The 23,379-nt window shown below is 36.5% G+C and overlaps 1 protein-coding gene across 3 annotated transcripts in view; it reads right to left on the bottom strand.

Annotated features, from left to right (window-relative positions):
- The window catches only part of GAS2L3 (growth arrest specific 2 like 3), a 40,942-nt gene extending 17,870 nt beyond the window's left edge, over positions 1-23,072 (bottom strand). Inside the window, exons 1-4 of one of the 3 annotated variants that reach the window (XM_003989163.4) lie at positions 22,935-23,072; positions 8,224-8,271; positions 2,129-2,297; positions 647-762 (exon numbers count right to left, since the gene is read on the bottom strand). In XM_003989163.4, the coding sequence (XP_003989212.2) occupies positions 647-762; positions 2,129-2,297; positions 8,224-8,247 (309 nt within the window). In that variant the 5' untranslated portion in view covers positions 8,248-8,271; positions 22,935-23,072. Of the gene's footprint in view, positions 1-646; positions 763-2,128; positions 2,298-8,223; positions 8,272-9,217; positions 9,814-22,710; positions 22,844-22,934 lie in introns of those variants that run through there. The other 2 variants (XM_045062223.1, XM_019835389.3) reach the window with 2 other exon arrangements.
- Between the last annotated feature and the right edge of the window lie 307 nt (positions 23,073-23,379).

Genomic DNA, 23,379 nt, shown 5'->3' with positions numbered 1-23,379 from the left:
CTCATCAGTGACCAATGTCTGATGAAAAGAAGAAACCTCATCTACTTCAAATCATGAATTTAGAGTCAATGGAAGAAAAATGTCTAAAAAATTATTATTCATTCAACCAAATTATAGAATTTACCATCAAGACGATATATATGGAGAATATGATGATGATGATGATGATAATGATGATGATGGTAATAGTAATGGTAATAATAATAATAATAATAATAATAATAGCCCCAAACTGTGTGCCAGGGACCAACACAAGCTTTTTTCTCACTTAACTCTCACAAGTGAGAATATTGTTCTCAGGAACAGCTAACTAGTTACTGGATATTAACTTACACTAAATGCTAGTGTAATACTAGATATTACTGGATATTAACTTACACTAAATGCTAAGCTAAATACCATCCATACGTTACCTTATTTAATTTCACCAAACCTTCACAAATAAATCTAACAAGGTAAATGTCAATACCTCCATTTTGCAAGTGAGAATATTTTTTTCAGATGCTCAAAAAGATTAGGTAAATTATCTAACGTCTTGTAGATACTTGGGTGGAAGTTCACAACCTTTCAGACATGATAAGAAATGTACATAAACAAACTAATATGTACACAGGTATAAAGTCACTACTGTCAAACATGTTCTTACCCCAGGATCTTCAGAGTTGCATGTTTTCACCATGTTTTGAAGAACATCAATCAGTTGGCATAGTAGTACTCCATTATCAAGTTCTTCCAATAATCGTTCTGCCTTAACTTCAATACCTAAAAACATATTTTAAAGTTAAGATCTACTAGAAACAGTAAATTCAAACAATATGGTTAAAATTTAATTAAACGTAATTATATTATAGCTGAAACACAAAACAAATTTAGATCAGACCAAATATTCACTCTTAGAAATTACAGTTAAAATAGGTAATGCCAAACTACATGAAAGACAACTGAAACAAAAATATCTGTGATATAGAAGGAAAAATAAAATGACCATTTATTTCATTTTTTAAAAACTAGAGTGTTTTATTTTTCAATATTAATTGTTAATGTTAAGTTTTGATTCACTGCACGTTACTGCTTACACAAGAAAAATATTCTCTTTATATAAGATAGACATTGTTACGATTTTAAAATTATAGGTAATAACATAACAAACACCCAGGGAATACCATCTTTTCACCTCTCAAACCTTTCTTTAGAACCATTATTATTACATAATAAACTTTAAAAAAAATTACCAAATCATCAGGCTGATAAAAACTGTGCAGTTTTTTTTTAATTATCTTGAGAAGGCCGTAGATAAGCTTTATATATTCCTTTTCACAAAAACTTTGGAGTGCTACATGAAATTTTGCATTTAAAAAGAGAGCTTTTGGGGGCATGTGGGTGGCTCAGTCGGTTAAACATCAGACTCTTGATTTCAGCTCAGGTCATGATCTCATGGTTCATGGGATGGAGTCCTATGTCAGGCTCTAAGCTGACTACACAGAGCCTGCTTAGGATTCTCTTTCTCTGTTTCTCTCTCTCTGCCCCTCCCCACTCATGCTTGTTCTCTTTATCTCTCTCTCTCAAAACAAATAAACATTTAAAAAGAGAGAGAGAGAGCTTTTTTTCTGGAGAGAAAGTTCAGAGTACTCCTCAATTCTAATTGAGTAAAGAAATATGATGCCAGATATTCTCTAACCTGACACTTCCTCCTAGGGTTTACATGCCTCTACTCCTCAATGCCTCAGAAATAGCAATCATTTTAACTACAGTATATATTCTACACAGAATTTCATTCCTTATATAAGATTAAGGTGGGGGAGGTCAGTAATATAGACCCCAATATCAGACCTATATACTTTAAAAAAAGATTTTAACATTAACAACTGAAATGTTAATTATTCAAAGATCACTACTGACCCCTTCTGTTAAGCCTCAAACTTCCTTACTATCCAAGTCCTAAGGTTCAGGGTGAATTGGAATATTTCCCCAACTAGAATGTAAGCTTGTTGAGAACAAAAATATCATATATTTCCTTCACTAAATTATCCCCAGGCTCTGGAACAATCACTCCTCAACAAAGAGTAAGATTCTCAATAAATATTTACTAAATAAAAAATACAATTTTGAGTATCTTTTCAGACCTTACCTAACAAACCAGATAGCCATATTGACAGATCTTCTTGCATGGGCAACAGGGTGGCTTCATGCCTCACAGCTATCCACTCATCATACTGACAAACATCAGCCAAACCTGGCCCATGTCTGGGGGTCAGAGGACTACGCGGACTTAGAGGCAGGTCTTCTCCAAACCACACCTAGAGAAAAACACCAACCTTTTTAAAAGTCAGCATAACTCATATCTATATTTAAATGATGAATTATAGGCCATATATTATATACACATATACTAAACTGCAGCAATTCACAGAAATTTATAAACTAGAAGCAAACTATTAATCTAGACACTCGAGATATTTTCAGTATTCAATACTGTGGTAAATATAAGTAAATCCCTAATCAATGAATCGATATCAACCAACAGGATAAAGGCCAACAAATACTATTTTTCCTTCACCTGCTAGCTAAGTTTAATAAGTTACTTGATCAGGGGCATCTGGGTGGCTCAGTTAAGTGTCCGACTGGTTCAGGTCATGATCTCGCGGTGTTTCCTTCTCTTTCTGTTCCTCCCCTGCTCATGCTCTGTCTCTCTCAAAAATAAATAAACATTTAAAAAAATAATAAGTTACCTGATAAGACCTCAGCTTCTCAGCTCTAAAATGGGTTAAGATACATCTTTGTAGTGTCTAGCATTGGGCCTAGCAGTATTTGTTATACAATGGATAAATGAATGAATAAATGCATAAATGACATTTTATAAACTTCTGGTCATTATATAAGCATTATCTAAAAAAAAAATCTAAATAATCTGATTTTTGCATGGCCCACAATCTACTTTTTTTTTCTAAGTTTATTTTTGAGAGAGAAAGAGCAAGCTGGGGAAGGGCAAAGAGAGAGGGAGAGAAAGAGAATCCCAAGCAGGCTCCACACTTGAATTCCAAGTCAGCATAGAGTCCGATGCAGGGCTTGAACTCACGAACCATGAGATCATGACCTGAACTGAAATCAAGAGTTGGACGCTTAACTGACTGAGCCACCGAGGCACCCTGATTTTTACATTTTAAAATGGCTGTTATATAAGTACCTACATAATAGCCTCCATTTTGCCTATTGGCTCATAAAGCCAAAGATATTTACTAGCTGGCCAATTCCTGGTTAAGAATAAAAACTGACAGAAACATACTGTCAATCCGACACAAAAATTTGAAATACAATTAGATATACTTTAATATAATATTATTTAGAGAAAAGACTATCATCTCTCAACTCAGGAAGGGGTATTTGAGCCCAAGTGAAGTGATGAGGGGTTCTCACAGGAGGGAATCTTGAAATGGAGGATTAGGCCTTGAGTGAGATAAGAGAGTGTCCACACCTGGGAAAAGCCCTGTGCACGGTATCAGAACCTGAGTAGGATGAGGGTGTCCACAGGGGAAGATGAGGGAACAGCCCAGTGCAGGGTGTCAGATCCCAAGTGAGCTGAGAAAGCCATCAATACAGGGAGCAACAATGGGAGACTGGTTACATTCACAGGGATTTATCAAATGGGAGCCAGTTTTCTCACTGCCAAAGAAGAGAGGTACAACTCTTCTATAGAATGAGAGAAAACTAGAATGAATCCTATGATGACAGGAGTATCTTTTACCAGAAAGCAAAGAAAGGCTCAAAGAATGATCGGGACATACCAAAATGACATAGATGTTAGCGTAAAGGGACTTCTACTGGCTAAATCAAGAGCAATTTGAGCATCAAACAATGATATAAATGGATTATAACACATTGAGTAAAATAAAAAAACTATTCTTTCATATAGATAAAAATATATGAATAAACTTGGATTTTGATGAGGAATTAGATTTTTATATAGTTTCAAAGTACTTCCCCACAAAATGCTTATTACAAAGAGAAGAAAGAATAATTTTACAGTAGAGAAACCTGACAGATAGCAACTTAACCAAGTAACAAAGGTAAACACCATCAATAATGGGACAAATCAAAATCACATTCTACCTGAAAGGATGCAATGAGAAAACACAATATCCCCCTGTGATATTCCTGCCAAAGATGCATAACCTGAATCTAATCATGAGAACAGGCAAATCCAAACTGAGGGACATTCTACAAAATAATTGGTCTATAATATTCAAAAGTGTCAAGGTCATTAAAGAAAGCAAAGCGTGAGATACTGTTCTAGACTGAGACTAAGGGACATGGCAGCTAAATGTAGCTTGTGATTCTAAACTAGACATTATGGGGACTACTGGCAATACTTGAATATGGTCTGAATATTGATTGGATGGTAGTACTGTACCAATGTTAATATCCTGGCTCCAATTATTTTATTGCAGTTCTGATAGGAAGATGTCTTTATTTGTGAGAAATACACACTAAAGAATTCAGAGGTAGTGGGTCATTAGATTGGCAACTTATTCTCAAATGGTTCAGCAAACAAATACCTCTGTTCTACATTTAAAGCTACTTTTCAGGCTTGTGATTACTTTAAAATAAAGTGGTTTTTTTTATGTTTAAAAAAAGAGGTATGAGTATAGGTAATACCAAGTGAATCTAGTCCTTTCTTGATTTTTAAATGTAGATCATTTTCCTGCTAAAATATATTAAACTTATTGAGGTTTATTTAAGGCAAGTCTTACTACACCAAATCAAAATCCACACCACCATTGTTAATCCAGACAAACTTTGGAGGAAATAAAAGAAAGAAAGAAAGAGCTGCTTTCAATCTCCTATGATGAGAAACAAACACATTAAAAAAAAAACAAAAAAAAAAAACCCAAAGGCAAAGAAAGAAAATGAACACAAGAGGAAAACAGGAGTAGTGAAACTCAATTAAAATATCCAAAGACAAACAAACAAACAAACAAAAAACCCATAACTTATTTCAGGGCTGTTATTTCAGGAACTAAGGGTAGAGACTGGAGAATGAACTCCTAAATATATGAAGACCCTATAAAGTTTTAGGAAAAAGACAAGATGTCCTTTTTATTTGTTTCTCTGAATTCTCTTACAATTATTTCAAAGGGAGTATAGCAAAGATTTACTACCTAAATCTTCCTTTCATAAGCATGTCTTATTTCTGTTTATAATCCCAGAACTCAGTAGAAGACATAGCACATGGTACTAAGTCACATATTTGTTGACTAATTGAGGATATTAGCAAATGACTCTGTGTACCATCAAAATCAAGATGCATCTCACATTAGAGGGTATTTCATAGTCAACAGAATGTTATTTGTCTTTTAACCATTTGGCTGAGCTGGAAAAAAGGCACAGCATTTGCAAATGTTTGTCAAGGAAAGATGTGCATTAGTTAGAAAGGTGGTTTTGAAAAAAATCATCTGTGAAAATGGAGAAGTAAATATTAACAAAAGTCATTCTAATTTCTTGCCACATTAGAGAGAAGAATACTTGGATTCTCCTACTATTGCCATAGAAGATTCTATAATAACCTAGGCTGGTCAGTACCATATTAATGTTGTTAAAAGTTAGATGTAAATAGCAGAAACTGTCTGTGTAAAGGTTGTTCTCAAACATGCGAAAGCTGTCATATTGCAAAGATTCTTAATCCATAGGTAGTCTGTAGATGAACTTGAGTACATATATAAACAACTTACATTTAGGCAAAATTTTATGCCTACATATAAACGGGCCTTTTCTCAGTTCATAGCTTTTTGTCAAATTCTCAAAGGGGACTATGACATAAAAGAGATTAGGAACTATTGTTCATTTGTAGACTGTATGACTATTCACTAATCAGAATGAAGGATATAAATTAAAAAAGAGGGACAAGGAAGATCTTTTTTTTTTTAAGTTTATTTATTTATTTTGAAAGGGAGGGGGTGAAAAACATAGAGAAGGAGAGAGAGAGTCCCAAGCGGGCTCGACACTCAATCCCACAAACTGTGCGGTCATAACCTCAAGAGTTGAAATCAAGAGCTGGATGCTTAACTGACTGAGCTACCCAGGTGCCCCAAGGGAAGATCTTAATGTATTAAATTAATAAGAAATCAATTGACGGGTGCCTGTGTGGCTCAGTTGGTTAAGCGTCTGACTCCTGATTTGGGCTCAGGTCATGATCTCACATTTTGTGGGTTTGAGCCCCGCATGGGGTCTCCGTGCTGACAAATGTAGAGTCTGGTTGGGACTCTTTCCATCTCCCTCTCTCTCTGCCCCGCCCTCTCAAAAATAAATAAATTTTTAAAAAAATAAGAAATCAATTAATCAGCTATCTGATGGATGTCTCCTCTCTACAAGGCACTTATGAATATGCAACTGGCTTATATAATTAGCTGAGAAAGAGGTGAAAATCCTACAAAGTTCTCACATTCATCAGAGAGAGAATCAAAAAACATCCATGAGAGATGTCAAGGGTACTCTTATAAAGAATTAATAAAGATGAATCTGTAAAATCTGGATCAGAGATTTCATAGAACTTTAAAACAAAACTCTGAAGAAAATTACCAAGTTAAGAAAATATTAATGGCATTAGAATAGAATGAGAAAAACATGATCAATGTGGCAATGATATAAAGCACACCATAAGGAATCAAGAAAAAACTCATGACATTTCTGAGACTTGGGTAAAGAGGTGAAAAGAGGACAAATAGAAATAATCAGATTAAAAAATGGTATTAAAAATGGTTTTGAGTAATGAAGGAGTTTTGAGCATCCTCAGTGTGGGTTTGAGAGGACTCAGAGGGCAAGAACAAGACCTTTTGGAACACTGCCATGGACTTCCAAGTCCCAAAAGGAAAAAAGTATAATAGAACTCTTTATTAACAGAGTGGAGGATACAGCTGCATAGTACACACAGGAGGGAGTATAAGCAGGATCATGTTCAGAGTTGCTAACATTTGATAAATAAATCATCTTCTCTAGGCTTCACTCACTGCCATCTTTCTAAGAATGAAAGAAAGAAAGAAAGAGAGAGAGAGAGAGAGAGAGAGAGAGAGAGAGAAAAGAAAGAAAGAAAGAAAGAAAGAAAGAAAGAAAGAAAGAAAGAAAGAAAGAAAGAAAGAAGAGAGAAAGAGACAGAAAGAAAGAGAGAGAAAGAGAGGGAGAGAAAGAGAGGAAGGGAGAAAGAAAGAAAGAAAGAAAGAAAGAAAGAAAGAAAGAAAGAAAGAAAGAAAGAAAGAAAGAAAGAAGAAAAGAGAAAAGAAAAAAAATACTTTCAAGACACAAGTTTAATCTCCAGTTTTATATCTGGAGAATTTTGTTGTACCAATGATGCAACCAAATTTTGGAAGTGTCTACTATGCAACGTATATTCTGGTAGGAACTTTGCTCATGTTCTCTCATTGATTCCATTGATTTCCTCACAACGACCCTGAAACATAAGTGCTATTATCTTTATCTTGGAGGTAAGGAAGCAGAGACTCTTAGAGGCACAATAAGTTGCCAGAATCTCACAACCAAGAGTGGCAGACCCAGAATGAGAAATGATTGATTTTAAAGTTCTCACTCTGCAGGGCAAATTTTATTAATAGCTGCTTGCATCTTTATAGGTAGAATTTCAAAGTGATTTTTATCTTTACGATTCAAGCATGTTCTATTTATATCAAAAGAAAACATTTAAAAGAATATAGAAACAATATAGCAAATACCAACTCTGGACATCATTCAAATTTAAGATTATTCTGGTTTGTCTGTTTATCTTGCCTCCCCTGACCAAAAAGCAAACAAAAAAACACTAAATTTTAAGTTTTAATGCCTGGTCATTTACAGTCATAACAGGGCACAGAGACAACTGTATAAAATAAATAATTTATAACTGTTTTCATTGATAGCTCTTTTAATTACAAGCACATAATAAATTGTAAGGAGAGGGAAACTACAAAATATTCCAATTCTCTTCCCTCGGTAGTATAAGTAAGATGGACCCACAAATTCGAAGGAACTTTTGAGTCTTACAAATATTTAGTAAAAAAGTTAAAATTAAAATCTTTTCAGAACTAGAAAGTTAAAATATATTAATTCCTGTAACTAAAATTTGATACTTAAGAAACTAGTTCCTTAAACACATTTTGTGATAATTTTAATATTTTACTAATTCTCATAAATTTATTATAATCTCATAATTTAAATACATATTTTTCCAAGAAAAACACTTACTTGAATTGCAGGTTGCATGGCCATCTATGTTGAAATGAAAATGCTTTTCTGAAAATAGAACAAAACATTAATATGCAAATAGTGGTAGCTTTCCTACTCCCCCACCTCCAAATTACAAGGAATCTGCTTTAATCTTCCATTTGACTGAAAACCTAAAACTTTTTCTTCTATTTGAAATAGTTTGACTGTAGGAGAATTCAATTATCACCCCTAGCTTCTCACTTATGAAAGTATTCCTCATTTAAAAGAGGAAAACCTGAAACACATTTAATATGTAGTTTCTGGCATTGATATCAAAGTAATTCTTGAAGCATCTGGCGAGTAAAATAAAACTGACAATAAAACTTAGCACATATAAAAGTCTCCCAAAAATTTCCCCTGTAAACTTAATGTAAACTGTAATGCAAACATAAATATCACAACTGATACCGAAGTCAAGATAAAGAGATCGTATAAGTTGATCTGGACTTTGTATAAAGTCACAGTCTTAACCATTAGCTTCTTCTGCCAGACAACAAGGTAATAAAGAAAGACAGCAATTTTAACTATGAAACAATACTCAGGGACTTTCTATAATAATTCTTCATAAGCTATTTTACACATAAGGTGCTAAAGACAAAAAAAAAAAAAAAAAAAAAAAAAAAAAAAAACCAGAAACAAAAAACAGCAATTTTAACTCCAAAGTACTATTTTTGAAATGTATAAGAAAAAACTACAATTTAATTAATTAAGTTAGGTTAATAAAATTCTTTAATGTATTTTTAGAAAGGAAAAAAGGTGAAGAGTTTAAAAACACTCACAATAACATAGACAATAACATATAAAATTTAGGAATATTGATTGCTTATACGAGAATAATATACTAGTCTATTTTTTATTAAAAGTAAACCACCATTAAAACATTCTAATAAAAAACATAAAATGGTTTATAAAGCTATAATGCTATCAATTTCCAAGGAAAGTTATTTTCTCCTCTAAGTTATGCCAAACATACCACTTTTCTTTCAGGAGTATTTCTGCTGGTACCAAAGTTGAACTTGAGCTAAATCTAACAAAAGTCTAATATTACATCACGTTTTCTTTGCGGGAAGGCAAAGGACAGCAGAATGTCCTTTTTGATGTCATTTTTTCCTTCTCTCTACCATAGCAAAAGGCCAAAGTACAATTGAGCATTACTAATAAGCTTGTTATGCTTCCCACGAGCTAATTCAGTGGGGAATACATTTTCCTTTAGCATAAATAATCCTTTGTCCTCAACAAAGATCCACAGTAAGAAGCTTCCGAGACCATTTTTTAAAAATGCAGCAAAGAAGCTGCTCCCATTAAAATAAGGAGTCCCACATAATCAGACAAGAGCTTTAACAGTTGGAACTGCCAACCCAAAACAAAAGAAGGCCTAAATTATAAGGCGTGTGCAAATCAAGAACAGTGACACATTCACAAAGAAGCTATCACAAGAATGTTTAGTAGTTGCACTTTTTATGCAAAAATCCAACAGAATTCGTTTTATGAAAGAAATCAAGAATTTGTGAACAACCTTCAGTCACTTGAACTTTAGCAGAAGAGTCTTTTGTATATATATTTTCAAAACATTCTTCTTGTATAATGCAAAGAACTACTTTTAAGATGACAAAATATGACCATCTAAATTACCTTTAAAAAGAGATTCTTTACTAAAATCGTACTCAGATAAGCTATAATGTATCTTCACATAGGAAAAATTATCACATATGCAAATATATACTTTTATTGAGAAATTTTTATAAACTGAGATTGTATCAGTAAACCATCAGTTAATTAATGAGTAGTCACCATGTCCCAGGTACTAAGAGCCAGTTGTAGATATTTTCTAGTCACTTACTATTATCTTTCTAAACCATTTTTGTGTCTCAGGCTTTTAATCCCAAGAGTAGCATCTATTCTATAGTTGGCCCCGACCCCAGTCTGCATCATAATTATGATTCTTGCTTCTCACTCATTTGATTACCTATTCTCCTCTTTTCTTTCCCTAAAAGTCTCAGTCTCTATTTTTCTCATATAAACCAATTATGCTGAGTCAGCAGCATTTCTTTTTTTTTTTTTTTTTTTTTTTTTCTTTTTTTTTTTTTCTTTTTTTTGGGTGGGGAGCTGCATCTTAATTAGCAAATTATTGCCTTTGTTTTGCTTTGTTTTTGTCTTTCTTCCTTTTGGGGGGAGTCTATTTCTATTCTTTGCCAACTTGAGGAAGTCCATTCCCTTAGATTTGGGCAAAAAGACCTCTCATGTGACCAAGTCCAAACTATACTGTAACACTGCTGGGAATCATTCACAAGACCAGGAGCTTATCCAGAGATCATAAGGGAAGAGTACTATACTTAACCCTTAAAATCTGGGGAAAACAAAACACAGAAGGCACTCACCTACCTGAAACTTGAATAGGATTTGTACCTAACCCACTTACTCATCTTAGAAACAAGATCAGTCATGATGTCCTTAAGATCATTTATGGTAAGCCTCTTCATACCAATTTGGCTTCAGATCATGATTGGCAAAAATGCCAACCTGTTGAACTGATCCTTTGTCCCATAGCTGTAGGCTCTGAAACTGAGTACATTTTTATTCCTCACTCATGTTACAAGATATGGCGGGAGAGCATAAAGTGGCAAAACTCATTCCTGGTACAAATCAGGGGGCCAATTTAAAAAAGAATGGCAAAAAAGCAAAGAAATAAGGTAAGTTTTTTTCAGAAAAATAATGATATTAACTGCATCGTACCACATATCATACTCAGACACCAGATTATTGCCAAGATACATAAGCTGCACGGATATGATAAATTCCAAAGTTGGGATAGTGGGATAATGTTTACTGCTGAGGAGAGGGAGGAAGATGAGATTGAGGAGAAATGGCTTTCAACTGTACTGGTAAGATTTTATTTCAAGATAAGTGGTGAGAACACAGGTGTTATACTAGTCTGTACACCTTTCTGTATGTCAAAAACCATGTCATCATTTTTCAAGGCTTCATTTAGAAAAATAGTTGTAAAAGATATCCTCTCTGATTTGTTCAGGGGGAAAAAATTTCTTAGCTTTAAAATTTTGAGTTAAATATTTTCTAATTGCCTACTAGGGAAAATAGAAATGTTATAGTCATACAAAACATATTTCACTTTTTTAATGTGTTCTAAAACAAGTCACCATAGAGACACCAGCTATAGTAGTAAAAAATAGCAGACACATCTGGTTTGAATTCCAGGTCTAGCATATTAACTATATGACCTTGGGATTCTTAATTTCTCTGATTCTCAGTGTTCTCATCTGTAAAATGAGATACCACCACCTCCTTCATATGGTTATTATAAAGATTAAGTGAGATGATACATATAAAGGACCTGACAGATAACTAGCACTTAACAAATTAGTTGGTATAATTAATACTGTGATGAGACATAATTATAGTTTATTTAACATAACATCAAATTAAAAAGAGATAAGGCTAATAACACTCAGAAATCATTAAACATAATATGGATAACTTATTTTACTAACATAAATAAATATAGTTATAAGTGAAAGTAAAAGCTATAAAATGCCCATGTCATAATTGGGAGGATACTCACATATTAATTTATGACTCACAATTCTGTTGGCTAGAATAAAAGTCTTTAGGAATTTATCTAACATAGGCCCTTTGCTCCATTCAGCCTATCTCCTCATTGTTCTCCCTCAGTTTCGTTCGTTTCTGTGGCTATACTGAGGTTCAGGCTGTATGCTTTTCCATGTGGTGTATATTCATTCATTTATTCAACAAGCATTTACTCTTCCTCTGCAGTGAACTAGCACCATAGGCAAGAGACACAGTAATGAATGTAACAGACGTGTGACTGCCCTTACGGAATGAATACACCAGTGGGAAGGTTAAAAAAAAAAAAAAAAAGCAACCACACAAATGAATACACAGTGTTAAATCATGATAACTGCTTTGAAGAAAAGAACAGGGAAGGAAACAGCTACTTTAGACTTAGATTGAATGATTAGAAATGGTTTTGCTGGACGGAAAACATGAATTTGAAGAATGATAGGATTTAGCCAGAGAAAGAGAGGAAGAGTTCTAAGTATAGAGAATAATTTTTGTAAAGACTTTGAAGAGAGAATGTGGCACATACCTAGAACTGAAAGAAGCAGTTATGGCTGAAGCATGGAGAATGTGTGGCTTAGGATGGGGTTGAAACATTAAGCAGCAGCCCCATTACAAAGACCATGTTGAGGAAATTAGATTTCATTTTAGGAGCAGTGAGAAACCATGGAAGAGCTTTAACCAAGGGAGAGACGATCTAACTCATAGTTTCAAAAGAACTCTCTGAGGGGGAGAGAGGAGTATGGGAATGAAATAGTAATGGGTTTAAGAGAGAAACCCATTAATAGTAATGGGTTTAAGAGTAATGGGTTTAAGTGGGAAGGAAACTGAAAGGCGAATGGGTAGAGATGGGAAAAAGAACCAGGGGAATCAATGAAAGAAGGAGACAAAGACAGGGGTAGAAACAGTGAGACCATATAGGAAATGGGAGCATACAGGAAATGAGGTGGAGAGGTGCTTAGCAGAGGAAGGGTTAGGAATCTACTGCAGTACTGCAGTAGTTTGGTGACAAATGATGGTGACTGAACTAGAATGTGGATAGTGTCTCTACTCAAGAGAAGTGGATGGATTTGATATCCACTTCAGTTAGAACCAAGACTTGATAATGGTTAGAAATGGAGAGGTGGATAGGAGGGATGTTAAGGACAGAGTGAACTATTAAGAATGACTCCCAGGTTTCTGACTTAAGCAACTGAGCAAATAGTTAGTGGGAGATGAGGATAATGGGAGTCTGAATAGATCAAAGCAGGGAACAGAGTACTAACAGGTCAAAAGTGCTGTGCTTTGGTCATGTTTAATTTGAGAAGCCTTTAAAGACAGCCAAGTGGGCGTGTCGATCTAGCAGTTGGAAATACTATTCTAGAGCTAAGAAAAAAGTTCAAGGAGGTAGAAATTGTCAGCAAATACTTGGGAGGTAAAGCCACTGAAAAGAATGAGATCATCTAAGAAAGAAATGGAGAAAACAGTGATAAAGGCCTAAGAACAAGTCCTGACAAAATCCAACATTTAGACATGAGAGGAGTTAGCAAAGGACATAGAGAAAGAAGAGTTGAAAAGATCCCTCATCTAAGATCATCTCAGCTAACTGGGCTTATAATTTATTACCTCTTCCCAGTAGCCTTCCTGACTGGTCTGAATTACTTCTGATTTTATCTTTAACTCTTGAATTCACATAGCATTTCTCAATCACGTCCTTTACACTGCTTCATATCATTTTGTATTATTTCTGTACATTGCTTCACCAACTATAAGTTCCTGGACTGCTGTTGGAAACAGTATTGAAAAAAGTATTCAAGCCTAAAGTTTAGGAAACATTTTTGGTAGGAAAAATTTCAAAATCTCTGGGGAAAACTGGGTTGTCTCCCTTCTCCACACTGCTTTTGTTGTAGAACAAAATGTGACAGTAGGTTAGAAGCAGCTACATAGTAGACAAGTATCTACTGGGAGACCATTTTTGGTATTCTTTATTATTTTCATTTATTATGTAACCTAAATTGATAAATGATTTTGCCTTTCACCCAGCATGTCCAAAGTGAAATATGTACAGTGGTTACTGGTTAAGGTACCAGCAGGTCAAGTGAGAAGCCTTAGAATCACTAAGAAAAAGAAAACGACTAAAAATGGCATATAGGCAGAGTATCCAAGTGAAAAGGACAGAATAGCTGTGCCAAGAGGCAAGGATTCTGGAAGCAATGTGCTACTCAGGAATTTGTATGCCTCAGTGGACAGTACATTTTTATTACATCTTAAATAAACTCCACTTGTGGTAGACAGAATAATGACTCCCCAAAATGTCTACATCCTAATCCCCAGAATCTGTGTGTGAGCAAGATGTGCTTTACAGATTAAGTAAATTAAAGACTTTGGGATAACAGATGATCTTGGTGAGTTCAATGTAATCACAAGACTCTTTATAAGAAGGATGCAGAGGCCAAAATCACCGATAAACATAGATGCAAAAATCCTCAACAAAATATTAGCAAACTGAATTCAACAATACATTAAAAGGATCATACACCATGATCAAGTGGGATTTATTCAAGGAATGCAAGGATGGTTCAATATGCACAAATCAATCAACATGGTATATACCATGTTAACAAACTAAAAAATAAAAATCATATAATCATTCAATAGATATAGAAATAGCATTCTAACAAAACTCAACATCAATTTATAAGACAAACTCTCAACAGACTGGGTATAAAGGGAACACTACATATCAAAGGTCATATATATCAAGCCCATAGCCAACATCATATGGTCAAAAACTGAATGCCTTTCCTCTAAACGTTTTTTTTTTTTTCAACGTTTATTTATTTTTGGGACAGAGAGAGACAGAGCATGAATGGGGGAGGGGCAGAGAGAGAGGGAGACACAGAATCGGAAACAGGCTCCAGGCTCTGAGCCATCAGCCCAGAGCCCGACGCGGGGCTCGAACTCACGGACCGCGAGATCGTGACCTGGCTGAAGTCGGACGCTTAACCGACTGCGCCACCCAGGCGCCCCATGCCTTTCCTCTAAAATCAAAAACAAGACATGGATCCCTACTCTCTCTACTTTTATGCAACATAGTATTTGGCAGTCATAGCCAAACCAATTAGGCAAGAAAAAATAAAAATATCTAAACTAGAAAGAAATAAAACTGTCACTATTTGTACATTACATGATATTACATATAAAACACTGTAAAGATCACCAAAAAATTCTTAGAACTAATAAATGAATTCAACATTTAGACAAGAATCAATACATAAAAATCTGTTGTTTTGCTCCATGTCAGGCTCTGAATTGATGGCGCAGAGCCTGCCTGGGATTCTCTCTCTCCTTCTCTCTGTCCCTCCCCTGCTCATGTTCTCTCTCTCTCTCTCTCTCTCTCTCTCTCTCTCTCTCTCTCTCTCTCAAAACAAATAAACTTTTAAGAAAAATCTATTGTTTCTATACACTAATAATAAATTATCAGCAAGAGAAATTAAGTAAATAATCCCATTTACAGTGGCATCATAAAGAATAAAATACCTGGGAATAAATTTAACCAAGGAGGTAAAAGATGTGTACAAACTGAAAATTGTAAAACATTGATGAAAGAAATTAAAGACACGAATATATGAAAAGATATTTCATGCTCTTAAACTAGAAGAATTAATGTTTTTAAAAGGTCCATATTACCCAAAGCAATCTACAGATTCATTGCAATCCCTTCCAAGATTCGAATGGCATTTTTCACAGAAACAGAACAAACAATCCTAAAATTTGTATGTAACCACAAAAGGCTCCAAATAACTAAAGCAATCTTAAGAAAGAAAAACAAAGCTAGAGACATCACTCTCCCTGTTTTCAAAACTATATTACAAAGCTGCAATAATCAAAACAGTATGGGTAGCTACACTTGCGATAAGTACAGAATAATGGATAGATTTGTGGAATCACTATGTTGTACACTTGAAGCTAAAGTAACAATGTGTGTTACATTACACTTCAATAACAACAACAACAAAAACAGTATGGTACTGGCATGAAAACAGACATACAGATCGATAGAACAGATTAGAGAACCCAAAAATAAACCCATGTTTGTGGTCAATTTTTAACAAAGGAGCCTAAAATATGTTATAGGGAATGAACAGTCTCTTTAATAAATGATGTTGGGCAGGGGCACCTGCGTGGCTCAGTCAGTTAAGCATTCAACTTCGGCTCAGGTCTGATCTCATGGTTTGTGAGTTCAAGCCCAGTCAGGCTCTGTGCTGACAGCTTGGAGCCTGGAGCCTGGAGCCTGCTTCAGATTCTGTGTCTCCATCTCTCTCTGCCCCTCCCCCCACTCGCACTTTCTCTGTCTGTCCCTCAAAAATAAATAAACATTAAAAAAAATTTTTTTTAATGATGTTGGGAAAACTGGACAACCACATGCAAAAAAATGAAACTGGACCACTATCTTACACCATTCACAAAAATTAACTCAAATGGATTAAAGGCTTGAATTTGAATGTAAGACCTAAAACCATAAAACTCCTAGAAGAAAACATTGGCAGTAAGATCCTTGACATCAGTCTTGGAGATGATTTTTTGTATCTTACTCCCAAGGCAAAGGCAACAAAAGCAAAAATAAGCAAGTGGGACTACATCAAACTAAAAAGCTGACACACAACAAGAAAACCAACAACAAAATGAAAAGGCAACCTATGGAATGGGAGAAAGTATTTGCAAATCACATATCTGATAAGGGCTTAATATCCAATTCAACTCAATAGCAAAAAAAAAAAAAAAAAAAAAAAGGAAAAGAAAAAGAAAAAGAAAAATCTGATTAAATAATGGTCAGAGGACCTTACCTTTACAGACATTTTCCAAAGAAGACATACAGATGGGCAGGCAGCAAGACATCATGAAAAGACAACATCACTAATCATTAGGGAAATGCAAATCAAAACTACAATGAGATATCATCTCACACCTGTCAGAATGGCTATCATCAAAAAGATGAGAAATAACAAGTGTTGGTGAGAATGTGGAGAAAAGGAAAACTCATGCACTGTTGGTGGGAATGTAAATTGATATAGCCACTATGAAAAACAGTATGGAATTTCCTAAAAAAAAAAAAAAAAAAAAAAAAAAAATGAAAATGAAAATGAAACTACCACATGATCCAACAATTCCATTTCTGGGTATTTAATCAAAGAAAATGAAAGCAGTGATTCAAAAAAGATATATGCACCTCCATGTTCACTACAGCATTGTTTACAATAGCCAAGATACATAAACAATGTAAGTGTCAACTGATGGATGAATGGATAAAGATGTAGTACACAAATACAATGGAATATTATTCAGCCATAAAAAAAAGAATGAAATCTTGCCATTTGTGACAACATAAATGGACCTGAAGAGCATTATGCTAAGTGAAATAAGTCAGAGAAAAACAAATGCTGTATGATCTCATTTATAGGTGGAATCTAAACAAACAAACCAAGCTTACAGATAAAGAGAACAGATGGGTGATTGCCAGAGGGAGGAGTAGGGGGTGGGCAAAATGAGTAAAGGGGGTCAAAGGATACAACCTACAGTTATAAAATAAGTAAGTCATGGGGATATAATTATAGCATGGTGACTGACTATAGTTAATATTTTATTGCATATTTGGAAGCTGGTAAGAAAGTAAACTTAAAGGTCCTCATCACAAGAAAAACAATTATAACCATGTATGGGGATGGATGCTAGCTAGATTTACTGTGGTGACCATTTTACAAGATATACAGATATCAAATCACGTATACTGTACATCTGAAACTAATATAACATGATGTGTCAACTGTGCCTCAATAAAAAGAAATACATTTTATTTTTAAAAAGGATGCAGAAAAGTCAGAGAAGGCAAAGTGAGAAGCAGAGAGAAAAAAGGAGATATCATGATAGAAAAGAGGCAGAGAGGGAGACAGATTTGGGTTGTGCCGCTGAGGGCTGTGACGATGGAGGAAGGAGTCAGGGAATACAGGCATCCTCTCAAAGCTGGAAAAGGGAAAGAAATGGACTTTCCCCTGGAGCCTCCAGAAAGAAGGAAGCCCTGACAATATCTTTTTTTCTTTTTTTAGCTCATTTCTGATTTGTGACCTCTCAAATCATAAGATCATACATTTGTGTTGTTTTAAACCACTAAGTTTGTGGTAATGTGTTCTAGTAGTAATAGGAAAGTAATACACATCTTAAGTGGAGAATGGAAACTGCACCCAGAGGGTCAAGACATTTGGCCTGAAGAAAGTGATACACATCCAGAACATGCTTAGAAGATATAGCGAGCCCATCATGTTTGAAGCAATGAGGAAAATGGCACCAGTTGTAAATAGTATGCTAAAATATAAACAAAACCAACCAAACAAAAAAACATGCAAAATTTATAGGTGAAACCAACCCATTGTGCTATGCATTGTCTACCATCATCATCATCACCATCATCATCACCACCAAAGGGCCCTGCCTCTGTGTAACTGAGATCATTTATTCATTTACTCACTCATTTAAACATTTACAAAAGCTTCCTGTGTTTACTACAAGGAACAGCACCAACATTCGCCAAGTTAAACAGGTCATCCATGATTCCTTCCTCTCCCACGCCTCCACCGCCTCCTTGAATCCCTCAGTCAAAACAATCTGTGACCATATCTTATTGCTTGTACCTCTAAGTTTTCTCTTCAAGATCTATGGCCACCCCTCTAGTTCAAGCCACCATCACCTCTCTCTAGTTTTACTGAAACAGCTTCCAATCAGTCACCTTTTCTCCAGCCTTGCAAGTCTCCAACCTGCTCTTCACGTACTACAGCCAGACCGATCCTTCACAAACACTCATCTGAGGACATCTTACTACTCCCCTGCTTAAAACCCTTAATGACCCTCCAATGCCTTCAGGATAAAGCCCCAACTCCCCAACAAAGCTAACAAAGCTTTATAGGTTCCTGCTAGCCTCTTCTCTTGATCCTCACACTCCAGCTATACTGAACTTCTTTCAGGCCCTTTGAGCATGCTCTCTCATCTCTGGGACTTTGACATGATGATCTATCTACATGCAACAATCTTTCTCCTCCTTTCCTCAAGACTCCCTCCTACCAATTTTGAGATTCAATTCCTCTAAGAAAAAAGAAAAAAAAAACACAAAAAAAACCTCATGAACTCCCTCCCCACTTTAGGGTACACAGCAATCAATACATGCTTCTATTTTACTCTATACTTTATAAAATAAGAATCTTGGGGGGTGGGTGGGTAACATTCTCCATTTCTTCTACTACAATATAGAAATTAGTGCTAAAATTAGTACCAGACTTACTCCTAAATACAATAAATGTTGCATTTATCACTAAAGGGAACATGAAACAATAATGAAGTAAATCTGTGGTACGTGCATTTAAGGAAAAAGCAGCTCCCAAAACAGATGAAGACTCAAAAGAAAGAAATAAGATTCTTAGAGCTTCATAAAAAATCACGTTATTTGCAAAATTATAAAGACTGTTCATTTGTTGCAAAATTATAAAGACTGTTCAAGGTCTTTGCTTTTCTATTTGAAATTTTTCTCTTGCAATGTTTCATAGAGATTCCACCTGAATAACTTAATTTTATGTTTGATAGAACTATTCATTTATCATAAAAATTTTTAAACAACTTACAATCAGTTAGCCTTTATATATGATAAACTAAAAGACTCTATGGAAAACATACACATACACAAACACTAATATAAAGAAATGTAAAAACATCATAAAGCATCTATTAACAGGAAGGTGCTCGAATAAGTTGCAGTACATTATTCAGCCACTTGAAAAAGGAAGAGCTATATCTACTGCTATGAAAAGATGTCTATTATACATTATGTGACCAAAAGCAATCTGCAGAGCAGTATGTATGTTATTAGGATCACAATGTTTTCTAAATTGGGGGAGGGAAGGTGTGAAAAAGAAAAACTCCTGCACAAACAAGTTTTTCAACAGCCAATTTTATTTTTAGAATAAAAAATAGTAACAAGTCATCCATCAAGAAAAAATGTCATTATGTTTAAAACTCTATGTAAAAGGAGTTCTTCACCATAGCTAATATTATACTGTTACAGAAAAATATATGGCGTGTGATAGTAGGCAGAAGTCTCTATTAGTCAGCACTTCGGCAATATCTATCACATGACTGATGGTCTTTGTACTATAAATTCCTGAAAGCTTTCAACATCAAAGATGAAATTAACATTTAGTGCATTCGCTACATTTTATTACATTCTAGTTCTTTGGAAATTAGTGATTTATAAAATACGTGGTAACTCTGTTAAAACAAACTACTCTGTAGCAAAGTAATAGCATGAGAAAACTTTTTAGAATGAGAAACACTGAAGAAATACAATTGTAATTACTGCCTTATCTTGTAAGCATGGCTTCTGAGGCATTTCTCTGTGGCAGTTAAATTTCAATTAAAAATGGGGAAACTGGCAGTGGGACAAACTTACTGACAGACTCAAGCTTCCTACTCTCTCAAATTCCATGTATATCACATGGTTTATTAGGTATGTACAGGTGTATCTGATATCAAAGTACAGAAAGCAATAGGTAACAAGAAAGCAAAACACATGCACACAATCACGCAGACATACACAGACATGTTACTGTAAGAAAGTAAAATCTAACAATACATATTAACCTTAATCCCTTACTTTCCTCATCAACAGTAGGCTTGGAAATATTATTGAAATAACTGAACTTTCTTCTCTTATCTCCAAACTTGAGATTTACGGGGGGGGGGGGGGGGGGGGGGGGGAACAATAGAGGAGTGCTGCATAGTAAAAATATAGTGAATACACAAAAGCTAAATGGAAAAATACAAACTGGGAAACATTATTTCTAAATTGGCAAATTCTCCAAACACCACTGGACTCATTTAGTGTTTTAGTAATACCACATTTGTTACTGACTTTATTCTCTTATCACACACTTTGATCTACCATCACAAATTATTTCATTATTTTTTTTTAATTAAAGAAGTGTTCAAAATAAACCTATGCCCATGGCAGAAATGAACCTGGGCCACACAAACAACTCTGTGCAGAGAAGTTATATAGTGCTGGAATATAAATGAAGGGTGGTGTGACACAAAGAAAAGCGTGGACTGAATTCCAGGAGGACTTAGTAGGCTATTTGCTTTCTCTGAGCTTCAGTTTCCTCATCTATTACAGGGAGGATTACTTACAGGTTTAACAATAATGTAAGTTAAGCACCTAAAACACATACCTGCACATCCTAGGTAATAATGAGTCTGATAAATAGTAACAGTATTTAGTATGTGCCAGATACTATTTTTAATGCTTTACAGGCATTAAATTAATCAATGAATGAGAACTCATCGCTGCCTCTGGCACTGCTTTTACCTTCTGCTCTCTCAGCCCTTTGGGTGTAGCTTGAAACTTTCAATACAAATTAAACAGCACAGAAATAATAATAGCTGTGTGCCGGGCACTGTACTAAACCATGTACATGGATTATTTCATTTAATCCTCATAGCAACCTTTCCATCAATAAGGTAGGGAACTAATATTAACCTTCTTTCACAGATTAGGAAATTTATTTAGCCTTAGAAAGATTAAACAACTTGCCTAAGGTCACACACATGGTAAAACCTGATTTCGAGCCTGAATGTTTAGCAACTCTGCTATGCTGAAAAGAAATATTGCTTTTTTTTTAAATTTTTTTTTCAACGTTTATTTATTTTTGGGACAGAGAGAGACAGAGCATGAACGGGGGAGGGGCAGAGAGAGAGGGAGACACAGAATCGGAAACAGGCTCCAGGCTCTGAGCCATCAGCCCAGAGCCCGACGCGGGGCTCGAACTCACGGACCGCGAGATCTTGACCTGGCTGAACTCGGACGCTTAACCGACTGCGCCACCCAGGCGCCCCGAGAAATATTACTTTTAATTCAGTAATGTCAAAATAGCAGAGGCATCTACTATCCAAAGTCGGTTGGCTTTTAACGAGCTTTTGAAACAGATGAGTCAGACAACTTGTATCAGAATCTACGCGAGAAAATTCTCATCGGTTTCCACTTTTTCATTCAAATCCATTCCAATCTCCTCCCAAAGAAAATCTGAGGTGGTGAGAATTCCAATTCTTAACAATTTAAGCGCCAAGAGAGGTGATCAAACAGCAGTTCACTAACTGCTTATCTTCTGAGAAAGTAGTTGTTCGCGCGCTTCATCCGAGCAAAACAAAACCCAAAGCGTGACTTGGACTGGGCCTGCAAAAAAAAACACCCCCATCTCTTCACTTAAAGACTGGATCAGCAACTCCACCGTGCGTCCCGTAAAGCACTCTTAAATCCATAAAATTCAATCCCTGGGTTTGAAAAGATTACTTAGGAACCAGCAGTGACTCCATGAGGAAGCAAGCTTTCCAAGTTCTCCCTGGATTTCCAGAGCAATCTACAAGCCTTCCCTTTCTTCTGCAATCCTCCCGCAAGGCAGCCCTCCAAGCTGAGGGCTGCAGGTGGGAAAGCAGAGCCCTGCCCGGACCAGAGAGAACAAGCAGGGAAGAAGCTGTCAACTCTGCCAGCAGGCAAAAAGGAAGGTCTGTGTCATTCTCTCCCCAAGGTCAGTAACTTCATTCATTCTTCCAAAGGGTGGTGTTGAGGAATCAAGTGACCCTTATCTGTGCTACGCGCTTGGGGATAAGGGTGCCCCCGGAGACCCTCAACTAAACTGCAGGCTCTGATCCCTCTCTAGATTCCAAAGCAGAGCGGTAAAGGCGGATACCTCTTTCCCCACCTACTGTGTCTGCACCTGCCGTCCCCCCGCCCCTGCACACCTGTTGCCCCTCACGCCACACACAAGGGTGGGCAGGAGAGGGCAGGCAAAACTTCACCTTGACAGCCCCAAGGACCAATCAGACGACGCGAACTCTGCGGCGGGCCAATCGCAGAACTTCTTGGATCCCGCAGCCCCAAACAAACCACCGCTTGGACTCCGCTGAGCGCGAGAAGGGGGGTGGGGGTGGGGGTCCCCCGACCGGCACCTGAGGGGCAGCAGCCCCTAGAAGGCGAGGGAAGGCTCGCGAGTTAAAAAGAAGGCAAACGGGGAAGTACTCACTCGCCCTGGCGCGGGATGGTCACTTCTTCCTGCGGGGTGACATCTCAATTCAATCTGTGCGGAGCCGGCACGCCCCTGACCAACCGCCGCCGCCTCCGCCTAAGCCTCCGGGCTCGCAGCGGTTCGCCGCCTGTTTCGAAAGGACCAATCAGAAGGCGGAGGGAGGGCGTGGCTGGAGGCCCCGCCCCGACCGCCGGGAGCACGCGACCCGCGCGCGCGTCTCAGTCAGCCCCGGGTGCCCCGCCTTCCTCCTCTTGGCGTCTCCCAACTCTGGTGGCCAAACCCCGCTTTTCAACCGAAAGGCAAAGTGGCTCGGTCACGGAGCGAGTCCGCGCATCTGGCCCCTACGCGACCTCAGCAGCCCCGATATTTGTCCCGATAGGCATAAGAGGTGAGGCAGCATCGCCTCCAAACATCCTGAAGAGTTGCAAGGTAGAGTTCAAGG

The sequence above is a fragment of the Felis catus genome, chromosome B4, assembly GCF_018350175.1.
Source record: "Felis catus isolate Fca126 chromosome B4, F.catus_Fca126_mat1.0, whole genome shotgun sequence".
Taxonomy (NCBI): domain Eukaryota; kingdom Metazoa; phylum Chordata; class Mammalia; order Carnivora; family Felidae; genus Felis; species Felis catus.
This window is presented reverse-complemented; position numbering and strand designations above follow the sequence as displayed.